This window comes from Lynx rufus, unplaced genomic scaffold (assembly GCF_022079265.1).
Source record: "Lynx rufus isolate CCGP_SWC_20201006 ecotype Redwood Valley unplaced genomic scaffold, mLynRuf1.p SCAF_52, whole genome shotgun sequence".
NCBI lineage: Eukaryota > Metazoa > Chordata > Mammalia > Carnivora > Felidae > Lynx > Lynx rufus.
Genome location: NW_025814870.1, coordinates 169503 through 185606, shown reverse-complemented (window position 1 = coordinate 185606; position 16104 = coordinate 169503). Strand labels below are relative to the sequence as shown.

The following is a 16104-nucleotide window of genomic DNA, read 5'->3' as shown; positions in this document are numbered from 1 at the left end:
CTCCTTTAAGTATTTGGTGGTAGCCACTAGTAAAGCCACGGGGGCCTGGAGTTTTCGGCTCCATTGCTTTCATAGATGTAGGGATATTCGGGTCTTCTATTTCTTCTTGAGTCAGTTTTGGTAATTTGTGTCACTCAAGGAATTTGTCCATTTCATCTAAATTGGGAAACTTACCCACAAATATTGTTCCTAATATTCCCTGGTTACACTTTATTTTTCAAAATCAGCTTTATTGGGGCGCCTGGGTGGCGCAGTCGGTTGAGCGGCCGACTTCGGCTCAGGTCACGATCTCGCGGTCCGTGAGTTCGAGCCCCGCGTCGGGCTCTGGGCTGACGGCTCAGAGCCTGGATCCTGTTTCCGATTCTGTGTCTCCCTCTCTCTCTGCCCCTCGCCCGTTCATGCTCTGTCTCTCTCTGTCCCAAAAATAAATAAACTTTGAAAAAAAAATTCAAAATCAGCTTTATTGGTATTTTTAGAAAAACATTTTTTTAGCGTGTGTCTATTTTTGAGACAGAGAGAGACAGAGCATGAATGAACGGGGGAGGGTCAGAGCGAGGGAGACACAGAATCTGAAACAGGCTCCAGGCTCTGAGCTGTCAGCACAGAGCCCGACGCGGGGCTCGAACTCACGGACCGCGAGATCGTGACCTGAGCCGAAGTCGGCCGCTCAACCGACTGAGCCACCCAGGCGCCCCTGGTATGTTTTTTGTTTGTTTGTTTGTTTGTTTTTGTTTTTTTTTTTTTTAAAGAAGCTTTCGGGGACACCTGGGTGGCTCAGTCGGTTGAGCGTCCGACTTTGGCTCAGGTCACGATCTGGCAGTTGGTGAGTTCAGGCCCCACATGGGGCTCGCTGCTGTCAGCGCAGTTCACTTCAGATCCTCTGTCCCCCTCTCCCTGCCCCTCCCCCACACGCACTCTCTCAAAAATGAATAAAACCTTTAAAAAGTGGGGGAGAGGGCGCCTGAGTGGCCCAGTCGGTTAAGGGTCTGACTTCGGCTCAGGTCATGATCTCACGGTCCGTCCGTCGGTTCGAGCCCCGCATCGGACTCTGTGCTGCCGGCTCAGAGCCTGGAGCCTGGAGCCTGTTGCGGATTCTGTGTCCCCCCTCTCTCTTTGCTCCTCCCCCACTCGCGCCCTGTCTCTCTCTGTGTCAAAAATAAACATTAAAACAGAAAAGAAAGAAAGGAAAAAAAGGCTTTCCGCTTCATGGATTTTCCTCTATTGTTTGTCCGTTTAACGTTTTATTCATATCTCCTCTTAGCTTCGTTATTTCTTTCCGACTATGTATTTAGGTCTTGATTTTATGTCTTCTTCACAGAGTGACCCCTCTGTCGTGAGCAAACGTCCTCCACCCCATCGTATTCCTCGTCCTGAAGTCTGTTCTGCCTGCTCTTAATATAGCTACTCAAACTTTCTTATTAGAAGACTTGCATGGTGTATCTCTGCCCATCTTTTTACTTTTACCGTATCTGTGTCTTCACAGAGCGCATTTCTTAGGCGTAGCATATAGTTTTGCTTTGCCTTTTTATCCAGTCTGGCAATCTCCGTGTTTTACTTGCCACATTTAGACCATTTAGAATAAATGTAACGAGGGGTATCGTTGAGTTTCAATCTACCATCCTGCTATTTATTTTCTGTTTGCCCCATGTGTTCTGTGTTCCCCTCTCTGTCTTTTCGCGACTCCTTTCAGATTGAGTAATTTCTAGAAATTCACTTTATCTCCGCCAGAGAAGTGTACATATTAAACCTAGGGTTCTAGGGATCCTAATATGTGTTTTACCTCATCATAGACCACCTTCAAGTAATTTCAAATCCCTTCGCACGTAACGTAAGAACATTACAGCAGTACCCTTCCAACCACCCACTGGTGTCCTTTGTGCTATTGTTGTCGTACCTTTTATTTCTATAGCAGTTACACACCCCACGCCGTGTTGTCAATATTTTTGCTTTAGATGGTTTGCGACGATTGAGAGACGTTTTGAAGGGAGAAAAAATGTTTACATTGACCCACATACTTTCCAATTCTGGGACCCTCTTCGTTACTTCATGTAGGTCCAAGTTCCCACGTGCTATCATCCTTGCTTGTGGAGAACAGCCTTTAACATTTGTTGTAGTGCAGGTTTTCCGCTGACAACGAGTTAATCTCAGCTTTTATATGTCTGAAAAAGTCTTTATTTTGCTTCCTTTTTTCATGGAGGTAAAATCGAGACAACATAAAATAAACCATCTGAGAGTGAACAGTCGAGTGGCATTTAGCACATTCCCATGTAAAAGGGTTGCCGAGCAGGGCTGACACAATGAAGAGAGCAGCTGGGGAAATCGGACAAGCTAGCCTTGGATAGGAGGGCAGGGCTCTCTTCCACCGAGGCAGGGAATAGGCAAGGGCGTTTGCTGCTGTGGGCCAGTCCGAAGATGTGATATGGGGCACGGAGCTGACAGACTTCTTGCCCGATGGTCGGAGAGGAGAGGAGAGGAGAGGAGAGGAGAGGAGAGAGAGGAGAGGAGAGAGAGGAGAGGAGAGGAGAGGAGAGGAGAGGAGAGGAGAGGAGAGGAGAGAGGAGGGAGAGCGTATCACAGAGGGCCTGGTAGGTCGCCGGGGGGACTTTGACGCTGAGTGAGATGGGAGGCACTGAAAGGTTCAGAGCGGGAGGAGGAGGGACCTGACTGGTGTCCTATCACTGCTCCTGAGTTGGGGCTCTGCTGGGTTGGTGAGGGTGAAATAAGGGGACCACTGCAGGTAATTACGAGGTCTAGGGTCCTTATTCAGGTAGAAGCTTCTGAGGGACTGACTTTGATATCCTTACAGGAGGTGCATGCGCCGTGGCTTCAAGGTCTGTGCACCTTGTCTTGGTGTGGGGTTACCGATCCATTCTACTGGCCTCTACCTTACCGCTGGCCTCCTGAACCTAGCCTCACTCCCCCGATTCTGAGTCTTATTTTCTTAAGCTTGAAACGTGTCTCTTTTTCTTGTTGTTGTTGTTGTCTCTGGACCTTCCCTCACCCCTGCTGCCTTGTGCAAATTGGAACTCCGCACTTGGATCCTCATCTGACTCTGAGTTGGACTCTACGGGTGCAGGTTTCTGCGCATGGTTCCGGGCAGCTGGGGAATGAGACCCGAGTGTCGCTGTTCCTTCTGGAAGGGCTGGCCGACGCAGAGGCGTTGAGGCCCTTGCTCTTTGTGATCTTTCTGCCGGTCCACAGCGTGGCTGGGCGTTGCCAGCCTTACTGTGATGGACTCCCGACTCCACACTCCCGTGTACGACTTCTTAGTCAACCTCTCACTGCTGGACACTGCCTATATCTCCAGCACGGGGCCTCAGGTGCTGGAACACCTGCTGGCAGCAGTGCGGACCGTGCCCCATCGTGCTTGTCTTCCCCAGATCTTCTTTCTCCACTTCCTGGCTCCCTGGGAGCGCTTCCTGCTCACAGCCGTGGCCTGTGACCGCTATGCAGCCATCGGCCGGCCACCGCACCACCTAGTCCTCAGGGGCCGTCGGACGGACCCGGGCAGGAATGGCTTCCACCTCCCGCCTGCTTGCCTCGGCCGATGCGTTCGCCCACACCGTCCTTGCAGCTCCACTGAGGTTCTGCGGGCCTCGCCTCATCACCCACTTCTCCTGTGGCCTCCCTCCACTGACCAGACTCTCTTGCTCAAGCACGTGGGCCAGCGAACTTGCCCTGTTCGTCTTCAGTTTCGTGGTGGCTCTTGCACCCCGTGCCCCGGTTGCGATCTCCTGTGTACGTGTTGTGGCTGCGATTCTCAGGATTCACTCCGCCGAGGGCCGAAGAAAAGCCTTTTCCACCTGTGGTGCTCACACCACCGTGGTCTGCATTTTCTACATCGCTCCGGTCCTCTGCTACATCCTCCCCAGCTCTGCGTGCTCTGGCTTGCGGGACCGGGTGCTCCCTGTGCTGTACGTGGTCCTCACCCCCATGCTCAACCCCGTCATCTACAGCATGCGAAACAAGGAGGTGAAGAGGGCTTTGCTCAAGTCCCTCGGGAAAGAAAGTGCCTCCTAGGCACTGGTCACATCAAATCAACGAGGAGTGTCCCCGGCTCGGGAGTTTCTCACATCCGAATGTGCTCCCAGTGCCAGGTGCCTGTCAGTCTCCACCTGCTCCACACCCCACCCTCGTCGCACACTGGATGCCATACGGATCCCTCCCTGTACAATGTATTACACGAAGGCACCGATTTTGCTGTGGACCAGAGCCAGGCTGTGACGTTTGCATTGGACATGGCAAGGGGCATGGCCCTCGTACACACGCTAGAGCCCCTCATCCCACGACACGCACTCAGCAGCCGTAGTGTAATGATTGATGAGGACATGACTGCCCGAACCAGCACGGCCGACGTCAGGTTCTCCTTCCAATGCCCTGGGCGCAGGTATGCACCTGCCTGGGTGGCCCCTGAAGCTCTGCAGAAGAAGCCTGAAGATACAAACAGACGCTGAGCAGACACGGGGAGCTTTGCAGTGCTTCTGTGGGAACTGGTGACACGGGAGGTACCCTTTGCTGACCTCTCCAACACGGAGATTGGAATGAAGGTGGCACTGGAAGGCCTTCGGCCTACCATCCCACCAGGCATTTCCCCCCATGTGTGTAAGCTCATGAAGATCTTCTCCAGGGTGGGGCTGGCACATGCCAGTGCTTTGGGGGTGAATCCAACCACACAGGAGTTTGAAATTTCATGCACGTGATCCATCTGGTGAATCCTATTTTGGGTGCCAGGTTTCCCCCCATTTTCAGCAACGATCAAATATTTCTGTTGCTCTTCCCCCCCCCCCCTTATTCTAAAACACTGCTTTCTATTTATGGAAGTAAAACATGGTCATTGCATAGGTTGTGCAGTTACAGAAACTTACAAAGTGACCAAAAAAGAAAAAAAATGCCCTCTATAACCTCACCCCCGCGAGAGAACCTCACTGTAAACATTTTGATGGTTTATTTCAGGTTTCTTCTTGCACTACAAATGTATGTGCACGGGCGCCTGGGTGGCTCAGCCGGTTGAGCGTCCGACTTCGGCTCAGGTCCTGATCTTGCGGTTCGTGAGTTCGGGTCCCGCGTCGGGCTCTGGTGCTGACAGCTCAGAGCCTGGAGCCTTGCTTTGGATTCTGTGTCCCCCTCTCTCTCCGCCCCACCCCTGCTGTGCTCTGTCTCTCTGTCTCTCTGTCTCTGTCTTTCAAAAAAAATGAATATACTTAAAAAAATTTTTAAAAAACCAAATGTACGTGCATACACATTTAAAGTAGGAAAGCAAAACTGGAATCATAGTGCACTTACAGCTCCGAACGCTTAGATGTTTAAATTTTTTTCCACTATAATGTATGCGTATTATAAAATCATTCATGCCTTACACAAAGGTGTGTTGTTAGAGAGTAAAAATTTCCCATAAACTCAGTGGCTGCAGTAACCATTATGACCAGTTTTACGTGTGTCCTCCCAGACTTTTTCCTAGGATACATTCATCTGCGTTTATAACGGTTTTTCTTTTGCTTGTTTGCATACATAGGATCATACCGATCAAGTAGGCAGTTGGTTAGACATGAGCCAGAGGCAAAGGCGGTGTTAAATAGGTGACACGTTAGAAGCCTGAGGGCACAATGTCCTGACTTTGTGGCTGTTAACATCCTGGTCCTATGGCTTCCAACACCCCCAGGTTGACAGACCAAGGGCCACAGGTGCAGAACAGGGGCTCTCCTCTTCAACCTTGGCCTCAGGGTAACCTACAGCTTCATTATAATAGATTTACATCGTTTTGTTTTCAACTCTCCCCGCCCAAGGGAGGATGGCCATGGACTCTTCTGGCCAGAACCTTGTGGGCGGGGCCAGAAAAACTCCCCCTCCCAACCGGCAGGAGGAGTTGCTCACACGATGGGAAGCACCCTCAGTGGGAGACCCCCCTAGCTGTGACCCATCCGGAACCTATGCAAACATACAGAGAAAAGACACCCCAAACCCCAGACACCTCTGGGCCTGTCCGCTCTGCCACCTGGAGAGTGCACTGTCCTTAACAAACTGCTTTGTGCTTGCTACTTTCCTTCTGGCTGTCCTTATTTGAGCGCAGATCCTCACGGAAACGTTCCGTGGGGGATCCAAGAGTGGAGGCTTCCATTCACGCTATGTAGACGCTCCCACTGGTAAACAATACCCTGTACCAAATTGGCTGTTTATAATCCTTATTCCAGGAATCCCATGGTCCTGTCATTTGTACAATCTTCTACTGGGCTGTTTGTGTCTTTTATGGATTTATTTGCTAAGGGTCACTTGTGTTTTGAAGATACTCACTTTAGTTTGCCCTTTGGGTTACTAACGTCTTCCTAACTTGTCTTTCCATTTTATTTATGATGTTTTCTTCCCTAACAGAGCTTAACACCTTTGTGTAATTAGACGCTGGTGTTGGTTTATTTGTGGTTGTGGCTGTTTGCTTCTGGATTTTGCATCCTGCTTTGTTTACTGTTTGACTTAAGAATAAGGTCAAGACCGGCTTTCTTTTTCTTCTGACTCGAGTAACCCAAATAATTCCACCATTGCTCTTTACGTACTCTTTCAAGTTGGGTTTGACTCTGGCTTCTGGCTCTTCATTTTACATCTCTTTCTCCAGGCACAGCTCTGGCTTGGTCCCTTAGAACACTGCTTGTGTCCTGGCTGAGAAACCTTACCCTCCCATGAGGACATGGGACTTGTGCTCGGCTTTGGACATCAACTTTGCAGCCACCCATCTGGGCCTTTCTCCCCACATCCTTCACTCTCCTACATAGTAGAATAATGCTCCCTCAGCCGCTGACCAGGTAATATGCCGTAATTACAGAAACCTGGATCAGTAGGTCATGGGGGAATGTACAGTTCCTACAAGATCGCGAACTCAATAACCTGAAAACTCCATCACCACTGAAACTAGGGTTGTGTGTATTTAAACATATATAGAAATATATTTCAATTTCTTTTATTTCTTTTGAGAGAGCGCGCACACATGCACGTGAGCGGGGGTTGGGGAAGCAGAGAGAGAGAGAGACAGAGAGAGAGAGAGAGAATCTCAAGATGGCTCCATGCTCAGCACAGGGCCCTATGCAGGGCTCGATGCTAAGAACTGTGAGATCATGACCTGAGCCAAAATCAACAGTCAGACGCTTCACCAACTGAGCCACCCAGGTGCCCCTGTACAATCTTTTTAAACAAAATATTCATAGCAGTATTATTTATAATAGGTTTTTCTTAACGAAAGAAGAAAACCCCAAATGCTCCAGTATCCCCAGTGCAACAGTCCTCTAATCCACTGATGCCCTAACCTCTCTCTCTCTCTCTCTCATCTCGTTCTCGTCCTCATGTTTCTCCCTGCGCCCTTCGAAGGGCAATCCAAGCTGAGCCAATCAAATCTCTCTGTCGGCCGGTCTGTCTGTCTTCCTCTGTCTCTGTCTGTCCCTTCTCCCACACCAATCCCAACTTTCTCTACTGTATCCTTCAGGCCGTTTCCTCAGAGGGGCCATCGGGCCATCCCAGATCACCTAGCCCAAATTTGCTGGAGAAACAAATGTGCAAGAAGAAATGAAGATGCAGGTTTAGACCCTGGTGAAGACGACATTTCAATTCAGCGGAGACATATGGATTAGTCAATAAATGACATTGAGACACCTGAGGAACCTTGGGGGGAAGGGGACAAAATTAGACCAATGTCATCTTTCACGCCACAATAAATTCCTTGTGTGTTAACATCTCAAAGTACTAGAAGATGGCATGAGGGACAAATTTTATAATTTTACAGTGGGGATGGCTTTCCCTTGGACATAAACTACAAAAATCATAATGACAAAAATGTACCACTTGCATACATTAAAAAAAAAAAAAAGAGGTTAGAGAGGGAGGGAGCCAAAACATAAGAGATTCTTAAAAACTGAGAACAAACTGAGGGTTGATGGGGGGGCGGGTGGGTGATGGGTATTGAGGAGGGCCCCTGTCGGGATGAGCACTGGGTGTTGTATGGAAACCAATTTGACAATAAACTTCATATTTAAATACAAGAAAAAGTTAAAAACCCTCCAGTACGGAAAAGAACTATAAACAAGAATTCAGTGAAGCAATGAGGAAGGAAAGTATTTTCAATTACTTTGGCCAAGATTTGGTATCTCTTGTATATAAAGAGCATTCACCAATCAATAAGTAAAATATGACTATTCCAATTGAAAAATTAATCAACGAGGGCCGCCTGGGTGGCTCAGTCAGTTAAGCACCTGAGTCGGTTTCGGCTCAGGTCATGATCTCACGGTTGGTGGGTTCAAGCACTGCGTCGGGCTCTGCACTCACAGCGCAGGAACTGCTTGGGTTCTCTCTCTCTCTCTCTCTCTCTCTCTCTCTCTCTCCCCCCTCTCCCCTTGCTCTGACACAGTAGCTGAAAATACACTCAGATGCGGAAAAATAGTTTTATTTTCTGCTGTAAGAACGCCCCTCCTCCAGCAGTAGGGAAAAACAAGGCCCAAAGTCCAATACAAACAATTAGACCCCCGTAATAAAGCGGCAACCAGCATCGGAATGGACGCCCTAGGGGAGGAAGGGACGCTAGGTTACAATTAGCCCCTTTTGCCTGGCTCCGGCAATCTGAAAAACGGGGGCACGAAGCGCTGCATGGTCCAAACCAACAGGGAAAGCTGGTCAAGACAGGAGGCGATGGAAACCTGGAGTTGGCCAGGGTCTTCGGCAGTCAGTTGGCTAAAAGTGAGGGAAAAAGAAAATCCAAATGAAATGTCCTCACTCTTGCCCCTATCTCTCTGCCCCCCCCTCAGGTGGCCGCAGGCTCAGGGTGCCACACCTACCTCTTTGGACCTAACCTTTGGTGTCTCCAATTCACTATTAGAACGGCCCTCAGGAGATAGGCCCTAGCGACCTGACACCACCCCCCACGAGGGACCCGTTTGGAACTAACATAATTAGGACGTTGCCGAATACCGTGAACTCCTTCCGAACTGCCCCGACCTGGGGCTGGCCCTGTGTCGCCAGACACTGGTGGGCCACCTGTGCCTCCGTGGGTGACGGGAAAGGCACGGTGACGTAGCTGGTAGCCATTCGGTTAAGGCATCATCGAAAAGCGATCGCGTCGGTGCCTCAGGCGTCCTGACCACTCCGAGGCCTGCTTTCCCCACGGCCACTCTCCCCCCTCTCCATCCTCTCAGGTCCGCTCCCCTCCTTCCTGGTCCATCAGGCCGCCTCTCCCCGCCACCCCTCCCGGCCACCCCTGGCCCATCCGCCCCCCGGGCCGGTCCCTCCGGTGCCCCGGTCCCCCGCTCCCCTCCTTGCCCTGGACCCCCAGGCTGAACCCCCTCCCCTCCGCTCCCCGCCCCGTCGCCTCCTCTAGGCCCATCGCCCCGGCCACCCGCCACTCGGCCAAGAGGATACAACTGCAGCGGCTGGCTCCCCGGCCCTCCGGCTGTGGGCCCGCCGTGCCCACCGGGTCCCGGCAAAGGGTGTCCGCCAAGCCCTGGCACGGCAGCTGCGCCCGGGACGGGAGCACATAGCGCCTGCGCGACCCGCGGGGCCGCACCGGCCGCGGCACACTCCTCCCCCTCACCACCTCCGCCGCCGGGGCCCTCGTGGCCTCCGAGGCCATCTGGGACACCGGGGTCTCCCGGGCCACGCTGACCCTCGGGACCGCCGGCCCCACCGCCTGCGCCTCCATCTGTGGCCTCCATGGTTCCCCGGCCTGGACTTCGGCTGAACCGCCGAGGGAACGAACGAACGAACGAACGAACGAGGCTCCCTCGGGAAGCGGGTGACGTCACCTGCGCTCCCCGCGCACGTGCGCAAACCGGCCCGAGGCTAAGGCCCAGAATCCCCTCCTGTAGGCCCCTGGCACGTGACTGTTTCCGGCCCGGCCCGCCCCTCCCCCCAAGCGTGTGTCTGTCTGCGCAGGCGCCAGCCGGGCGCACGTGCGAGCAGCCAGCTGACCGCCGCCCGCCCGGGTCCCGGGCATCGAGGCGTGGGCCGCGCTCAGGCGCTTCTGGGCAGCACCGTGCCTGTCGCTGTCTGTGGGCTCCCCGTACGGCTCGGGTCTGCGTGTGCCGGGACCCGTCCCCGGGGGCCGGGGGGGCCGACGCGGGATGCCTGCCGAGCAGGGGCCACTCCCAGGCCCTGCCTGTCCTCAGGGAGCACGCCCCGCGCGGCCCCTAGGGGAGCTGGAAGGGACGGGCCTGGCTCCCTCACCATTTCTCGGTCGCGGGCGCCGTCAGTCCCCTAGTGCCTGCCAGCCTGGGGGAGGGGACACCGCCGGGGGCTCCCGGGCTCCCGCCTCCCACACCGCAATGGCTGCGGGCTTGGGCCGGGGGCCCGGGGGCCCAGGGGGGCCCAGCTGGACCCGAGGGCAGCGGCACGGGGGAGCACCGCCCCGGCGACAGCTCCCCGGTCGCTTTGCCGTCTGCTGCGGCAGCCCTGACGGGCTGTCCCTCCCCCAGGAACAAAGTCTTGCGGCTCTCGGGGGGGCTGGACGTGCCAGGGGCCCTCAACTGGGAGGTGACCCCGTGTCTGCCGGCCTGCTGGGTGCTGGCCTACTTCCGTGTCTGCAAGGGGGTCAAGTCAACAGGAAAGGTACAGCTGGAGGCGGGCGGGTCGGGGTGGGTGATGATGGCAGGGGTGGGGGCAGCATGGCCGGTGGGGAGAAGGGGTGTCTCCGCCGGGGGGGAGGGGGCAGGGGCACCCCGCCACGCGAGGTGACCGGGCCAGGGCCTGAGGCGGGGGCAGGTCCTTGAACCCAGCCCGGTGGATTTCCCACGCGTGCCTGGGTAGCCCTCCGCAACCTCCAAACTCCAGCCCAGCCGCCTTCCGTCCTGAGGGGACAGGCCCAGGCGACCGCCAGCTGAACTTGCCTGTGTCGGGCATCCCCGCCCCAGTTTCCCTCTCTTCCTCACTCACTACTTGCTCACTCTCTGCTTTGCGGCCAGCCTGGGGGGACCCGGCCCGTGGCCCTCCCTTGCCTACCTGTCCTGCTCTGCTGAGGGTGGGACGGAGGCAGAGGTCTTCGCGGTCACCTCGCTGTCGCCTCTGTCTCCGGCCGGCCCAGTCCACTCCGTCCTGCCCAGGACCCTGCCTCTGTGCAGAGAACCACAGGAGGCATGGGACCTGCCTCCAGGCCGATGTCCTGCTCAAGGTCCTGCCTCCGCCCTCCCTCTCTACAGCTGACCTGTCCTTGCGGGGGCGGCCGATGGCCAGCTGAGCACCCCGCGTCCTTCGTCCTTCGGGAGGAGCCCAGGCTCTGAGGAGTAGAAGGGGGGGGCTGCAGGCTGGCCTCCCGCTTGACCTCGGAACGGACCGTACCACGGTGGGGGGAGTGTGGCCCGCCTGCCCCCCTGCTGAGGCTGGGGGCCCCTAGTGGGGAGGCGGGGCCGCAGGGCCCCTTCTGAGCAGGTCCCCCCCGTCCCCCCCCCCCCGCCCCAGATCATGTACTTCACGGCTACCTTCTCCTGCGTGGTCCTCGTCGTGCTGTTGGTGCGGGGAGTGCTGCTGCCCGGCGCCCTGGATGGCATCGTCTGCTCTCTCAAGCCTGACTTGTGGATGCACTCACTGGGTCGTGAGTGCCGGCACCACGTGGGGCGTAGAGATCACGCACACAAGGATGTCAAAGAATTGAAAACACGAAAGGTCATGTAAAGTCATTCTGAACCTTTTGGGGGAGAGATACACAAAAAAGAAGTGGGGACCACCCTCCATCCCACCACACAGAGATACGAGGCGTTTACACTTCAGGCTACCGTTGCAGGATTTCCGTGCACATGGACAGTAGCTTCCTAAGTTGGGATTTTAGTGATTTCCCTTTTGCACTGTGGTTTTTCCTATGCGACCGCATCCCTGTTCTCCGTGGCCACTAACTACTTTAGCTCCAGTCGCCATCCCTTCCCTCCTTGCCTCCTACTGGCAGGCTTGCCCCCCGACGGGAGCCCCTTCGTGACCTTCCCAGACCGCCGATCTGATCCGCACCTGTGCTCAGCCGCCCCCTCCAAAGGCCGCTTTGGTGTGTCCACCTGTGCCGGGGAAGGGGACGGGGTGCGGGGCCGTGTCCGTCTGGGCTGTGGCCCATCTCCCTCCACGAACCGCTGCGAGGTCGTGGAGCCGCACGTGCTGGGGACACTGAGCCCAGGGAAGAGGCAGGGCCCTCTGGACAACAGGCCGTGGTGTCTGGCGGCCTCCCACGAGGTCTGGGGAGGGGCTAGGGGTGTGGGGAGGGGGTGGAGCTGAGGTAGGACTGGTTTGCGTGGGTGCGGTGGGGTCACCCGTCACAGCGCGTGGCGACGATTGGTGAGGGAGCAGCCGCTGGAGAGGCGGCCGAGGGCGGGGTCTCTGGGAGCCCAGGGCAGAGCTGGCTTCGGGGCAGGGGCGCGGGAAGCAGTCCCGGGCCCGGGAGGAACACAGGGGGGTCCGTTTGCTCAGGCGCTCCTGGGAGCCCCCTTGCTTTGGATGCTTGGGGGCGGAGCCTCAGGAGGGAGCCCTCGTTGGCTAGGAGGACAAGGGTGGGGGGGGTAGTCTCTAGGGGCTCCTGGCAGAGCTGGCTGGGCGGGAACCAGTCAGGCGCCCAAGGGAACGGCCGGGAGGTGGGGGTGGGGAAATGTTGGCCTCGGCGCTCCCGGGAGGCCGGGGTGACTTGCGTGGGCTTTATGAGGAAGCGCTCCTAGTCTAGCTAAGCCAGGGGGTCTCCCAGGGCCCAAGGGCGGAAAGGCCGGCTGGGCGGGCACCGGCCGCAGGCCTGGCGGCCTCACTGGAAACCCTAGGAGCCCGTTGGCGCAGGCGCCTGGGGGTGGCGTCGAGCTGTGATAGGCGGGGCTTCCGCAGCCAGGGTCCGAGAGAGCCTGGGACAGCGAGCGTCGCTTTGGCGGGAACCGGCCACGCGCGCGGCAGCCTCCCGACGGTCCGTTTGCGCCTGCGCGGGGAGGGCGGGGTCGGCGCGCGGGGCGGAGCTTCGGGAAGGAGCCGCAGCGCCTCAGCCGCCAGCCGACTGGGCGAGCGGCCGGACCTGTGTTCAGGGGACTGGACCTGAGGCGGAGCCTGACGACCATGGAGGCGGCAGACGCAGCCGCAGGCGGCGAGGCGGGCGGCGCCGACAATGCCCGGGATGGCCAGGGGGGCCAGGGGGGCCAGGAGGGCCAGGGAGGCGGCGGAGGCCATGGCCTCGGAGGCGCGGACGCGGAGGCCGCGGTCGCCGGCGAGGCTCCGCGTGTCCCGCGACCACCTCACGCCCCCGGGCCAGGCGGAGATGCCCTCTCCACGGCCGGAAGGCCGGAAACCCGAGTACACATATTGTATCCTAGCCGAGGGGACAGCGGGCATGGGCAGGGGGCGGAAAGGGAGAGGAGCTGTGGTAACCTGAGGTGCGCGGGGCAAAGATCTGAGAGCAGGGTGATCACGGGGTGGCTGGAGAGAGGTGGGGGAGGAGGAAGGAAGGAGATCGGGGGGAAACGGGTTCCCGGGGGCGGTGGGCGGACATGGGCCTGGTAACGGGGTGGCCGCGAGCCATTAGGGTCGGGAGTGGGTGGCCTCGTCAGGGTGGCCTGAGAAGGGGGCTCAGGCCCTAAGTGAGTAGGGGTGGTACCTTAACCGAATCTGCACCCAGCGCCCTCGGCGTGCCTTTCCCGTCCCAGTTGGAGGCGGAGATCGCCTGTGCGTCTTTCGCCCCAGATCGGGAACCGTATGGATGCCTTGTGGAGCAGCAGCTCACTGTGTTCGGCAGCGTCCTGGCCATGTTAGTTCTGGAAGGGCCGGGGTCGGGGTGGCTGCAGGTGGCGGGTCCAGTCTCCATGGGGGGTGGGGGGGGGGGCTCTCTCTGCTGGATCGTCGAGGGCTAGGTGCGGGCCAGGGCCCGAGGCTCTAACACCTGCACCTGCGGGTAGGGGGTTCGCTCCTGGGGGCGGGGAAGGGTGCAAGGGATGGGTACCTGGGCGGGGAGGGGAGCTGAGCGAGGAAGGGGAGGATCCACCACCTCCAACTTGATTGCCTTTTCTCCTCTCTCAGCCGCTGGAGAGCTGAAAACCCTTTCCTCCTCCGAATTTCCATCATCAACTTTCTTGACCAGCTTTGCGTGGTGATTCGGACCATGCAGCGCTTCCGGTTCCCGGTTCCCGCTAAGCCTGCGCTGGCGAAAGGGGGCTAAGGTCTAGCCTCGTGTCCCCCGTCTGGGCGGTCCGTCCTTCCTAGGGCAGTGATGCCTGCACTAGCTGCCACCTGAGGTTGGGGGCCTGCCTGGTCTTCTGAGGGCAACGAGGGCCCGAGCCCTTGGGCACTCACGGTCCCCTTGTTTTGTTTGCCATTTAAATGTTTGCTACTGCAGAAAATAAAACTGAGCTTTGCTATTCCCTGTTCCTTCTCAGTTGCGGCACCCCCGGATACTCTTCCCTTTGTCCTCAGGTGGGGGGGGGGCGGGGCGGCTTCTGGGATGTCGACGACGTGCAAGTCGCGGAAGGTGGTAGAAGGCAGTTTGGGAACTGGCAGAACCCACGTGCGTCCTGTCCTTCGGTATCAAGGACTCTCAACATGTGGGAATATGCCCATCGTTGGCACGTTTCGCATTACTCCTGATGGCTTTCATCTAATGTGAACTTTTTATCCAAACTCTTCAAGTATCACAGAAACCTCTTGAAACTCTTGTTGAGGGGCGCCTGGGTGGCGCAGTCGGTTAAGCGTCCGACTTCAGCCAGGTCACGATCTCGCGGTCCGTGAGTTCGAGCCCCGCGTCAGGCTCTGGGCTGACGGCTCAGAGCCTGGAGCCTGTTTCCGATTCTGTGTCTCCCTCTCTCTCTGCCCCTCCCCCGTTCATGCTCTGTCTCTCTCTGTCCCAAAAATAAATAAACGTTGAAAAAAAATTTTTTTAAAAATAAAAAAAAAAAGAAAGAAACTTGTTGACACCCAAGAAACACCATTTTTCTTTATTTTTAATTTATTTAAAGATTTTAGTTTTAAGTAATCTTACATCCATTGTGGGGCTCGAACTCACACCCTCGAGATCGAGAGTCGCTTACTCCACCGACTGAGTCTGCCGGGCACCCCCAGGGAACATAGTTTAGAAGACTGATATGATTTTTATTTAAAAGCATTTGAGTTAAAAATCTCACATCCTAGCGATGACCACAGTTGGTCGATTAGCATCTTGGCGAATATTATTCTAGGCATCTTTCTATGAATACATGCATATGAGTATATATGTCTAAGTTTATGCAAAGGCACACACACACACACACACGCAGGTACCCAATTTTACTTTAATGGTCATCACCCTGAACCCTTCCTAGATGAAGCAAAAGCAACTGGGATCTAATGAGTGTCCACTCCCCTGCTCCCGCTGTCTTCCCCCCACCCCTGCCCGTACTTTGAGTTCTGTCTTCTCTGTATGGTTCTTCTTTGCTTCTGGGGAAGCAAGAAGTTACACAGAGAGCTTCACCAGCCCCAGCAACCCTTGGTGACTGTACATCCCACGATCTCTTTTGCCCTCACTACCCCACGTTGGAAATCCCTCGAAAAGCACCATACACTTTTATTTCTGCCAATGACGAAGGTTGCATGCTTTCCCAGTTTGCCTCTGCTCTAATACTGACAGATGTGTTTCCAACGCATGCTCACAGAAACCAGGAGCCATGGCCAGAGGCAGCCTAAGTCTTGTCTCAGGATTCCTCCTCCTGGGGCTGTCACAGGTGCCTGGGCATCAGCCCCTCCTCCTCAGTCTGTTCCTATCCGAGTACCTGGGCGGGGAACCTGCCCGTCAGCGTGGCCACCAGTGATACCACACCCCGCCACCACACCCACCTCACATTCTTCATAGCCACACAGCTCCGAATCAACGTCTGCTTTGCCTCTACCGCTGTATCCAGAATGCTGGTCCAAGTGCTGGTCAAAGTCTGTGCATCGGACACACAGCCACCTTAAATTATTTCATGCATAGAAAACATTACAAATAGGGGCGCCCAGGTGGTTCAGTCGGTTAAGAACCTGATTCTTGATTTCAGCTCAGGTCACGACCTCACGGGGTTGGTGAGTTTGAGCCCCGCTTCGGGCTCTGCACTGACAGTACAGGGCCTGCTTGGGATTCTCTCTCTCCTTCTCTCCCTGCCCCTCCTGCACTCTCGACCTTTCAGAATAAAG

General features: G+C 56.1%; 2 protein-coding genes across 2 annotated transcripts; both read left to right on the top strand.

Annotated features, from left to right (window-relative positions):
- Positions 1-3230: 3230 nt before the first annotated feature.
- LOC124527611 (olfactory receptor 1I1-like) lies at positions 3231-9506 on the top strand. The gene is given in 6 exon segments (XM_047100709.1): positions 3231-3497; positions 3499-3972; positions 4007-4162; positions 4164-4628; positions 9165-9259; positions 9347-9506. Coding segments are annotated over 6 exon segments (1617 nt in total).
- A 3523-nt stretch (positions 9507-13029) lies between these two features.
- On the top strand, positions 13030-14122 carry LOC124527610 (EKC/KEOPS complex subunit LAGE3-like). The gene is made up of 3 exons (XM_047100708.1): positions 13030-13274; positions 13586-13714; positions 13984-14122. The coding sequence occupies exons 1-3, from the start codon at positions 13030-13032 to the stop codon at positions 14120-14122; spliced, it is 513 nt and encodes a 170-aa protein (XP_046956664.1).
- The last annotated feature ends 1982 nt before the right edge of the window (positions 14123-16104 follow it).

Excerpts from the sequence above, each read along its gene's own strand:
- LOC124527610 (XM_047100708.1), top strand. The coding sequence starts at position 13,030 with ATGGAGGCGGCAGACGCAGCCGCAGGCGGCGAGGCGGGCGGCGCCGAC. Across the intron at positions 13,275-13,585 it reads GAAACCCGAGTACACATATT|CGCCCTCGGCGTGCCTTTCC; the intron begins GTATCCTAGCCG and ends ATCTGCACCCAG. Across the intron at positions 13,715-13,983 it reads TTCGGCAGCGTCCTGGCCAT|CCGCTGGAGAGCTGAAAACC; the intron begins GTTAGTTCTGGA and ends CTCCTCTCTCAG.